This window comes from Oncorhynchus masou, chromosome 18 (genome assembly GCF_036934945.1).
Source record: "Oncorhynchus masou masou isolate Uvic2021 chromosome 18, UVic_Omas_1.1, whole genome shotgun sequence".
In the NCBI taxonomy this organism is placed as follows: domain Eukaryota; kingdom Metazoa; phylum Chordata; class Actinopteri; order Salmoniformes; family Salmonidae; genus Oncorhynchus; species Oncorhynchus masou.
In genome coordinates, this window is record NC_088229.1 from 15,662,989 (window position 1) to 15,674,245 (window position 11,257).

Consider the following 11,257-nt stretch of genomic DNA (forward strand, 5'->3'; position numbering starts at 1 on the left):
TCGGAGTATACGTCCTGGTAATCCATCTGGCCCTGCGTCCTTGTGAATGTTGACCTGTTTAAAGGTCTTACTCACATTGGCTATGGAGAGTGTGATCATGCAGTCATCTGGAACAGCTGGTGCTCTGTTTCAGTGTTATTTGCCTCGAATCGAGCATAGAAGTAATTTAGTTTGTCTGGTAGGTTCATGTCACTGGGCAGCTTGTGGCTTTGCTTCCCTTTGTTGACAGTGCATGTCATAGTAAAAACCGAGCCATGAGGTCGAAGGAATTGTTCGTAGAGGCCCAAGACAGGATTGTGTTGAGGCACAGATCTGGGGAAGGGTAACAAAAAAATCTGCAGCATTGAAGGTCCACAAGAACACAGTGGCCTCCATCATTCTTAAATGGAAGAAGTTTGGAACCACCTAGACTTTTTATTTATTTCACCTTTATATAACCAGGTAGGCAAGTTGAGAACAAGTTCTCATTTACAATTGCGACCTGGCCAAGATAAAGCAAAGCCGTTCGAAACGTACAACAACACAGAGTTACACATGGAGTAAAACAAACATACAGTCAGTAATACAGTAGAAAAATGAGTCTATATACAATGTGAGCAAATGAGGTGAGATAAGGGAGGTAAAGGCAAAAAAGGCCATGGTGGCGAAGTAAATACAATATAGCAAGTAAAAAAAATACAATAATAAAAAAAAAAATAAATAAATAAAATAAATAAACACTGGAATGGTAGATTTGCATGGAAGAATGTGCAAAGTAGAGATAGAAATAATGAGGGTGCAAAGGAGCAAAATAAATAAATAAATAAATACAGTAGGGGGAGAGGTAGTTGTTTGGGCTAAATTATAGATGGGCTATGTACAGGTGCAGTAATCTGTAAGCTGCTCTGACAGCTGGTGCTTAAGGCTAGTGAGGGGGATGTGTTTCCAGTTTCAGAGATTTTTGCAGTTCGTTCCAGTCATTGGCAGCAGAGAACTGGAAGGCGAGGCGGCCAAAGTAAGAATTGGTTTTGGGGGTGACCAGAGAGATATACATGCTGGAGCGCATGCTACAGGTGAGTGCTGCTATGGTGACCAGCGAAGTTAGATAAGGGGAGACTTTATCTAGCAGGGTCTTGTAGATGACCTGGAGCCAGTGGGTTTGGCGACGAGTATGAAGCGAGGGCCAGCCAACGAGAGCGTACAGGTCGCAGTGGTGGGTAGTATTTGGGGCTTCGGTGACAAAACGGATGGCACTGTGATAGACTGCATCCAATTTATTGAGTATGGTATTGGAGGCTATTTTGTAAATGATGTCGCCGAAGTCGAGGATTGGTAGGATGGTCAGTTTTACAAGGGTATGTTTGGCAGCATGAGTGAAGGAGGCTTTGTTGCGAAATAGGAAGCCAATTCTAGATTTAACTTTGGATTGGAGATGTTTGATGTGAGTCTGGAAGGAGAGTTTACAGTCTAATCAGACACCTAGGTATTTGTAGTTGTCCACATATTCTAAGACAGAACCGTCCAGAGTAGTGATGTTGGACGGGCGGGCAGGTGCAGGCAGCGATTGGTTGAAGAGCATGCATTTAGTTTGACTTGTATTTAAGAGAAATTGGAGGCCACGTAAGGAGAGTTGTATGGCATTGAAGCTCGTCTGGAGGGTTGTTAACACAGAGTCCAAAGAAGGGCCAGAAGTATACAGAATGGTGTCGTCTGCGTAGAGGTGGATCAGAGACTCACCAGCAGCAAGAGCGACTTGCTCTTGAGACCCCTCCTAGAGCATGCCGCCCGGCCAAACTGAGCAATCGGGGAGAAGGGCCTTGGTCAGGGAGGTGACCAATGACCTGATGGTCACTCTGATAGAGCTCCAGAGTTCCTCTGTGGAGATGGGAGAACCTTCCAGGGAGACAACCATCTCTGCAGCACTCCACCAATCAGGCCTCTATGGTAGAGTGGCCAGACGGAAGCCATTCCTCAATAAAAGGCACATGACAGCCTGCTTGGAGTGTGCTAAAAGGCACCTAATGGACTGTCAGACCATGAGAAACAATATTCTCTGGTCTGATGGAACAAAGATTCAACTATTTGGCCTGAATGCCAAATGTCACGTCTGGAGGAAACCTGGCACCATCCCTACGGTGAAGCATGGTGGTGGCAGGATAATGCTGTGGTGATGTTTTTCAGCTGCAGGGAATGGGAGACTAGTCCGGATCAAGGGAAAGATGAACGAAGCAAAGAACAGAGAGATCCTTGATGAAAACCTCCTTCAGAGTGCTCAGGACCTCAGACTGGGGCGAAGGTTTACCTTCCAACAGGACAACAACCCTAAGCACTGAGCCAAGACAACGCAGAATTGGCTTCGAGAAAAGTCTCTGAATATCCTTGAGAGCCCCACCCAGACATCTCTGGAGAGACCTGAAAATAGCTGTGCAGCAATGCTCCCCATACAACCTGAGAGATTTTGAGAGGATCTGCAGAGAAGAATGGGAGAAACTCCCCAAATACAGGGCTGCCAAGCTTGTAGCATCATACCCAAGAAGACTCGAGGTTGTAATCACTGTCAAAGGTGCTTCAACAAAGTACTGAGTAAACGGTCTGAATACTTATGCAAATGTGATATTTCCATTTTTTTTATACATTTGCAACAATTTCTAAAAACCTGTTTTTACTTTGTCATTATGGGGTATTGTGTGTAGATTGATTTTTATTTATGTTTTATTTTACCTTTATTTAACTAGGCAAGTCAGTTAAGAACAAATTCTTATTTTCAATGACGGCCTAGGAACATTGGGTTAACTGCCTGTTCAGGGGCAGAACGACAGATTTGTACCTTGTCAGCTCGGGGATTTGAACTTGCAACCCTGCCGCCCCGAAGAGGAAATAAACGATTTAATCAGTTTTAGAATAAGGCTGTAATGTAACAAAATGTGAAAAAAGTCAAGGGGTCTGAATACTTTCCGAATGCACTGTATATAAACCCTTGATTGCTGATGCTATGTATTGACCATAGAGACTTTGAAGCCACCTGTCGGCCATATTGGCACTCCCCAGTAGGCGCAGTCTTCCATAGGAATGAATGGAGATCTACAGATTTCAATTAAATGTTTCAGGACAGAGTTACATGTATTTAAAGCTGCAATATCTGACATTGTGGGCTACCCAACCAAATTCACATAGAAATGTGAGTTATAGATCCGTCATTCTCATTAAAAGCAAGTCTAAAGGCTGGTTTACAGTCCATCTATTGGCATGTCTGTAGTCAATTCTCGTAGCGACATCATGAACATTCTATTGCCATCCGACATCAAACTTGGCGTTGTTGTTCTGAAAAGCTATAAACACAAAACAACAGCCTCTGCTTGATATCAGCAGCCCGGTGCTCCAAATAGCATACGTTCTCTATTTTAACACCAATAGATCCATCTGTTAAAAAATGAATTCAGTAAATGTCAACCTATCAAGCCAGGCAACTAAAAGCAATTTTCTAAACAATGTTTTGGTTTGTTGCTAACTAGTTAACTAGTTAGCAACAAACCAAATGTCCATGGTATATCTATAATGTCTTAACTTTAGCTTTCATTATTACAGGAAAATAAACCCACAACAAGATAATTATTTACAATGTAACGGCGACCTTAAACAAAATAGCGTACTGCCACAGTGTGACGAAATAAAAGTAGGTCATTCTATCTTAGAATATTAGAACTCCTGCATCATCTTGTCACTGGAGGATTTGGTCTGGTTGCTGTGGCAGTCCGGTAACAGTCGCAGACATTTAAACTTTTTTCAAGTCTGTACAACAAGCAAACTGACAGTCGCAATGGCGGTCTACAAACATTCCACTGGAATATAAATGAAATGTTGTTTTGACCTACTACACTTGTAGCAATCTAATTGTCTACAGACATGTCAGTAGAGCAAGTATAAACTGGCCTTAAGAAGCAGTAGATTTGTTCTGTGTGGGCTATTTCTATGCTTCCCCTTCAGTTTAGTTTTTGCATCTTTTATTTTCGGTTTTATACACGGGCTTCAAATAGCTGAAAATACAATATTTTTGTTTATGGAAAAATACATTTCACAGTGGGTTAGATGGTAAAATTATTCTATACACCATACTTGCTTGTTTTATCACATAAACTGAAATTCGGAAAACTGTTTAAAAATGTGCAACCTTTTTACGCAACTGTGGGGGGAGTGCCAAAATGGAGGCACTGTGGCTTCAACAAAACACTCTTAACCTGTCATCTAGTGTGTATATACACATTGTTGTTATGGGCTTGTTGACTTGTACCAACGATTTTTATAACGAAAGCTTTGTTCTGTATGTGCTGGAACTCTTGTCCTCAGAACAGAATGAGCGGTGTCATAGCGGGGCGTTTTGATTGATGCGGTTTATCATCCAATGGAAGACGAGATAAACGTTTAGGCAGCTAACTAGGAAGTTTGCTAGCTAGCAACGTAGCAAATAAGATGGATACGGTAATGCTGGTAACGTTTATTATTTTTAGAAATCATTCTTTATGTTATATTTCCTGATTCGATTTTTGTTGGGAGTGTAGCAACCTTTGCAAAAGAGAGATTAGTGTGCTTGCTGCCTGCTTAGAATTGGGAAGGCGCTGTTAGTTAGCTATAGACGGTAACGTTACCTGGCGAACTCACCATCCGCTGTTTTAGAAAACTAACTTGCTAGTTAGTTACAGCAGCAAATATCTGGTTACAATGCGTAGTTACTCGGAATGGCTATCAGCGTAGTAATGACACATGTTTCCGCTAGTAAGTGTATTTTTCTTTAGTTAGGTAGCTTGCTAATTTGCTAACGTTAGCTAGCTAGCTACTGTGTATTGATGATGTGTAACTTATCTGCAAGGCAGTCATGTTTGTGTATCTTCACAACAGGAACCGTCATTATACACCGTGAAAGCAGTCATCATTCTGGATAATGATGGAGAACGACTCTATGCTAAAGTAAGACTTTGATAAGTGTATTACATAAAGGTGTGTTAGTACTTGGCTGGAACAAAAGCCTGCATACACCCAGTACCTGCTATGTAACGCATTCTGTCATTATGTAATACACAGCTGCATTACTAGCATACCATATGAAATGTACAAACAACAATTAGTTGTGGTTTAACGCCTCTTTATTAATGCTTTAATTACAGTATTATGATGACACCTACCCTTCAGTAAAGGAACAAAAAGCGTTTGAGAAGAACATCTTCAGCAAGACACACCGGACTGACAGTATGAAATGCATTTTAATACACACATGTACATATTCTCTGGTCAGTGAATAGTGTTCTGGTCTTTTGTCCACTAATTGGTCTTTTGAGCAATCAAATCTTTTCACATCAGATAATTCAGAGCTGATCTCATTGGTCAGAAGACCAATTCGTGAAAAAATAAATAATCACAATTGGCCTCCATGTATAAATGCAGCCATTATCATGTTTCTGTGCATACTCAGGTGAGATCGCTTTGCTAGAGGGCCTCACAGTTGTCTACAAGAGCAACATTGATCTCTTCTTCTATGTCGTTGGAAGCTCGCATGAAAATGAGGTAATCATATTGGAAGGCCGTGATTGGAGACATATATAATGAATAAATTGTATGATTAATTTCGGTGCAGTGCACTCTGCCATGCTCTAAATGACCTTTTTGTTGTTTCTGTGTTTTGTTCCCCTCCAACAGTTGATGCTAATGGCTGTTCTAAACTGTCTGTTTGACTCACTGAGCCAAATGTTGAGGTGAGACCTAAAGCTGTTCTGAACTGTTTGTTTGACTCACTGAGATGAATGTTGAGGTGAGAGCTAAATCTTACATCACATCTTTTGCCATCTTTCATCAAAAGGCAAACCTTGAATAATTATCTGTCTTTCTCTGTAGAAAGAATGTTGAGAGGAGAGCTCTACTTGAGAATATGGAAGGTCTCTTTCTTGCTGTGGACGAAATTGTGGATGGGGGGTGAGTTCCATGTCTTATAATTGTTTAATATTGACTCAAAATTAATTACCACTGCTTATTTTCAACCGTCCAAACCAATAAGCATGGTTGTATGATCTTGGTGAAACACAGTCATAAGACAGCTGTAAGTCGCTCTGGATAAGAGCGTCTGCCAAATGACTTAAATGTAAATGTGGTCTGGTCCAGTGTGGCTGTCTATTTGCACAGTGTGAGTGATAACAAGCTTCTCTCTCTGCTGTCTCCTAAAGAGTGATTCTTGAAAGTGATCCTCAGCAAGTGGTCCACCGCGTGGCACTAAGGGTAAGGGTCCCTTTCCTCTTCAGAAAACACTCTTCACTCAACCAAGTGGACTCTAATGTTCTGAGTGTGGTTGCCTAACCCCAGTATGTAATCTCTTCTACAGGGGGAAGATGTGCCCTACTCAGAGCAGACTGTCACCCAGGTGAGTACATCAGCCCTAGTTACCTCATTCATCTCAGCATACTACATTGTTCAGTGTGGATCATGCGCCATTACATTATTCACCCTCTACTCTCCTGAGACTTAGGATGTGTCCAAATAGCACCCTAGTCCCTATGTAGTGCACTATTTTTGACCAGGACCCAGCCTTACAAGCTTAAGAGCTGGGCCCAACATCCTAGCCTGGGAATCCAGACTGAAACAAACTATATTTTACCTCACTTGTTTCACTTAACTAATTTAGTGAAAACTGAAATGGAGCTGAATGAAGTCTGGGTTTCCAGGCTACCGACGTCCCTCTCTCATATACTTCAACATCACTCTCCAATCCTACTGCTTCCACTCTTCCTTATGCATGGAAAGCCCACAATTGCTAATTATAGGCAGGTGGTGCGGTGGTTCCAGTGTGTGTGTGGCCTATGAGCTGAGGTCCTCTCCAGTCTTGATTATGTTCTCATTTAAGAAGCTGCTGTCCTCTCATCCCTTCTCTCTTCCTCCCTCCCTGTCTAATGATTAATGGCTGGCTGTCTTCCTTGTGGTTCTTTTCCTTCAACAAATTAATCATGAATTCATTCCTGCATATTTTGCTTTACTTGCATTCCTAATCTTTCTCTATCTGGTCTTTGTCAAAGTTTGAGGTAAATGTGTAAATCATGTGGTCTACCTTCATTTACTTAAAGACCCAGTGCAGTCAAAATTAGGGTTTCCTGTGTTTTGTCATATTTGTAGAACAGCTAATGAAACTAACACTGTAAAATTGTAAAAAAAAAAAAAAAAATGTTAGCAGTATTATTTCCTGAGTTTTTACAACCAGCAACTATCTACACTGGACCTTCTCATCAGCGGGTTTTGCATGGGTGGAATTATGGCCTGCCTGGTGACATCACCAGGCGGTAGAAATTAATAGACCAATAACCAACTCTCAAACACCTTACAATAACACGTATAGTTTCTGCTTACGTATCCCTCCCATTAGGCCACTCCAATTAGGTCCCTCACTCAGACAACTCCAAGACAGTCCTATCAAAATTGTTTGAATTTAAAAAAATATATTTTTGCTAAAATGCTTTTTGTTTCCTTTTGACCATTTTAATCAAAAACTATTGCAGTAAGGCGCTTACTTGTTAACCAGAAATGATTTGTTATTGAGATAAAATCGTCTGCTTGGGGCAGTTGGTCTCCGTCTATCCATCTTGGTGGTATTAATTTACTTAATTTGTTTCAAAAGGGAAAGTCTCATTTTTGAAATGCAAAGAAAGTTCAAATGGATGTCATAAACACAGACTGGAGGCTCATTATACAAACGTGTGTGTTTGTATGTTATTTGTATGATCTATTTTAGAAGGCCAGTTTTCTTCTACAGGTGCTACAGTCTGCCAAGGAACAGATCAAATGGTCTCTGCTACGATAGGACCTGTCAACTCCTCATCTAATACTGTGCCACCATTACACATGTCTCCTCTCTCTGATGTCATCTCTTCCCCTCGACTCACTCCACACCATTCCTCCAATCAGGACTCAGGAGAGGCTGATCAATCATCCAATCAGACTCCCAGGGCCAGGGATATCTTTGAGTATTGTCTGTCTGAATGTATTATTTTGATCATGTGTCATAACTGTAAAAGGGTATTATTGTATCTGGCTATGTAGCTAGCTGTGAGAGGGATATTGGATGGTAGTGTCAATACATTCTTGCTGCCTGGTTTGCATTTTCTTACCATTTAAGTTGACAGCTTTATGTCCCTCATCTCTGATAACATACCATAGAAATAGGAAGGAATTATTTCTATGGTACAGACATGTGGTCAGATCAGGCAACCTTGTTGTTAGTCACTTTGTTCCTTCAGAATACTGGATAAATTCAAGCATTTTAAATATTTTGAATAAAAACATTTATAGACACAAGTTGTGACTATTATATTTTGTGGTTGTTTGCCCTTTTTGTTCTTGTCACACTTTAACATATTTCAATGTCAGGGTTTATTGAATGGAAGCTCAGGTAGCCTCTATAATATATAAATATGCTCTTTTATACTGTAGATTAAGTAGAATTTCAGTCCACTTGAACCATGTACTGTTTCCTCAGTTGCAGAGTTCCCTTGTCACACCATGGTACTTAGAGAACTCTGCTAGCCAGACGGGGAGTGACTCACAGCTAAAGCAAGGGCTCCATCTTCTGGTCAATGTACCAAAACACATTCCTGAGGTTAACACTTCACATGTAAGTGTCTTTATTGAGACATTTTCAGTTATGTGTTGTGTTTCGATGCTGTAAAATTGTGGTGTTTGCAAATCGGTCACATCGAATTAGTCAAGTTCTTCCCCTTGATAATCATCCTGCACTTGTGATCCATTTCAAACTGAGCAATAGAGAGATGAAATGTGTGCTTCAGCTAACTGTTTTTTCTTCTTGATAATTCCCCCCTCCCTCACAAAAACACACAAGCTCATCTTAATGCAAATGAAAGACGCCCTCCAGAGAAGTGGATGTGAGATCAGACTATCATGAAGATATGAACCTGGCAGTGATGTCTATTACAAAAATATTCCTGTTCTTGTTAATGTCTGCATTTCACTACCAATGGGTCATGTTCATTAGGGCACGCAACTGAGAACTTTACACAACATTTCTCAACGAGAAACAGAATGTTAGTCCCTCTTCAGTCAATTTTTTTTTCTCGATTTGGTGCCTGATAAATTTGTCCCTGGTGTAGCTACACACCATGTTAAGCTGACATCTTTAAGGTGTTGTGTAACTGGTCCATCCATGACCATGCCTAATGTAGACCATTTTGGAGTGAGCGGTCCTCCTTGTCCAGCCCTTGGCTCTATTTTCAGCATTACTCATGTTTTCCTGAGGCAACACAAACAGATGGCGGTACATGTCTGCTTCAGACGTCTGGTTTGTATGAAGCATCAGTATATCATTCAGTGTCCATGATATAACAACGTCAGTGGTGGGAGGAGCTACAGGAAGACGGACTCATTGTATTGGCTGTATTGATGGAACGGAGTCAAATGTGGTTATCGTATGTTTGATGTGGTTGATACCGTTCCATTGATTTCATTCCAGCCATTACAATGAGCCCGTCTTCCTATAGCCCCTCTCACCAGCCTCCTCTGAATCCAATAAAAGTCATAACTCCTTCATAGATTTTCCTTTAGTGTCTTGGCTGTAGTAACTCACAAAGCCAGTTGTAAGTTGACAACCCCAGCTTGTCTCTAGGACCATGCAGTACTACTGCTACTATCAAACACCGTGAGTAAATGGGGTTCCTCACCTAAAGCCCCCCTTCCTTTGGGCCTCTTCTCTGATCCCTCTATCCTTCCTCTAATCTCTATCTTTAATGATGATTTGGCAGAGGGATGAAGGGAAGAGCAAGATCAAAGAGAAAGGGGGTGACCAGTTATCGAGCTGCTTCTGTCCTGGAGCCTGATCACACACATTCGTGATGATAGTCAAAGGAAAGGGAGCTAGACTCTAATCCCCTTATCTTTGCATGGAGTAATTGTATCATTCTCCCTTGAGCCCCCAAATGTTAATTTGACCAATCGAGAAATGCACTCATGCCTGACAGGTGTGATTGCTTGAGAATAGCTGTATGTCCTGCAGCCTGTCTATAAGATGCAGTAACAGCAGAGTGGATGCTTGTATTGGTGTCTGCCAGGGACACAGAGCGAGAGGAAGAAGTTAAGTGAAGTTAATGAAACATTACTCATCTGGCAGATCCATTGTCTTGGCTGGCCTCCAGTCAGGTCCATTGTAAAAGCCAACAGTTTGTGTTGCTAGGTGGACAAGTCAACCGCTCTTTACTCTCTTAAATGGATGTAGAGATGCCACTGAATTGCATTTGTGCGTTATCATTTTGTTTTAAGCATTATGAAATTATTAGGATATAGTGTTGGATCTATTCATTACGTTTTAAAAATTCTGCCTATTCCCTATTCTATATGTCCCGACACAAACACGTGTGTGATTTTGGGGGAGGGGAGATGTGAAAGGCTACATTGTTTCAATAGCGTTCAGTCTAGTTTATCCAGGCTGGAATGTGAAGGTTAAAGAGGACAAGGTTAGACAGCACAGCAGATCTAGACAACAGCAATGCAGTAAGTGATCAGATTAGATCCACCTCACTGTGTCCTCACCCAGCAGGGCAGAGAGGGACTGGAGAGGGTTCAAATGGATCACACACACACACGTTGGTGCCTCCAGGGTCATCCCTTCACATAGTTTTCATCTAGATATTCAATATGTTTCAGTCATATTTTGTGTGTGTGTTTGTGCATGTGCTTGTGAGTGTGTGTCCTGCCGTCCCTTCACTCATTTCCCATCTAGGTATTCCTTCAGCAGGGCAGGCGGTACCTTGGGGCAGTCAACGACCCCCTTTCATCTGCTAATTATAGTTACACTGTCGTAAAAAGACAGAGAGGTAATTTATATGAATTATACAGGAATGAGTATGATAGTCTGTAACGCCATGGCTTGACACGCTGTACATAACATGCTGTTAAACAGTCAGGAGCATGTAATGGGCTAGAGGCTTGTAATTGATCGATGCTGTGTACGATAAAAGAGAGTGTGTGTGTGAGTCAGTAAATGATAATTATTTACATGGTGTGTGGCTGGTGACTGAGCTATATACTTCTCAATGGCCTGCCCTAGTCAAAGACTCAAGGCTGGGGAAAATAGCAATGGTCCAATACACCATACAGGGGTGTCAAACATACGCGGGTGGTTTGAGTAAAATGAAATTAAAAATAGTTTTGACGGCGAGGAAATTACAATCAATATCCAATGTTGTGCTCCGGACCTCATTGAAGACTGAATGCGGCCCCCGGCGTAATATGAGTTTGACAC

General features: G+C 41.4%; 1 protein-coding gene across 6 annotated transcripts; it reads left to right on the forward strand.

Annotated features, from left to right (window-relative positions):
• Positions 1–4,273: 4,273 nt before the first annotated feature.
• On the forward strand, positions 4,274–8,304 carry LOC135504091 (coatomer subunit zeta-1-like). Of its 6 annotated transcripts, none has more exons than XM_064922375.1 (9): positions 4,274–4,464; positions 4,873–4,941; positions 5,139–5,220; positions 5,444–5,535; positions 5,668–5,723; positions 5,863–5,940; positions 6,189–6,240; positions 6,344–6,382; positions 7,742–8,304. In XM_064922375.1, the coding sequence occupies exons 1-9, from the start codon at positions 4,447–4,449 to the stop codon at positions 7,808–7,810; spliced, it is 555 nt and encodes a 184-aa protein (XP_064778447.1). In that variant the 5' UTR covers positions 4,274–4,446; the 3' UTR covers positions 7,811–8,304. The 6 variants fall into 6 exon arrangements, with proteins under 6 accessions (XP_064778447.1, XP_064778451.1, XP_064778452.1 ...); XM_064922379.1 differs by having other exon boundaries at positions 4,276–4,455; XM_064922380.1 differs by having other exon boundaries at positions 4,285–4,464; positions 7,763–8,304.
• The last annotated feature ends 2,953 nt before the right edge of the window (positions 8,305–11,257 follow it).

Bases quoted from the DNA above. Each gene is read 5' to 3' on its own strand.
- LOC135504091 (XM_064922375.1), top strand. The intron at 4,942-5,138 runs GTAAGACTTTGA...CTTTAATTACAG, and splicing joins GAGAACGACTCTATGCTAAA to TATTATGATGACACCTACCC. The intron at 5,536-5,667 runs GTAATCATATTG...CCCCTCCAACAG, and splicing joins GAAGCTCGCATGAAAATGAG to TTGATGCTAATGGCTGTTCT.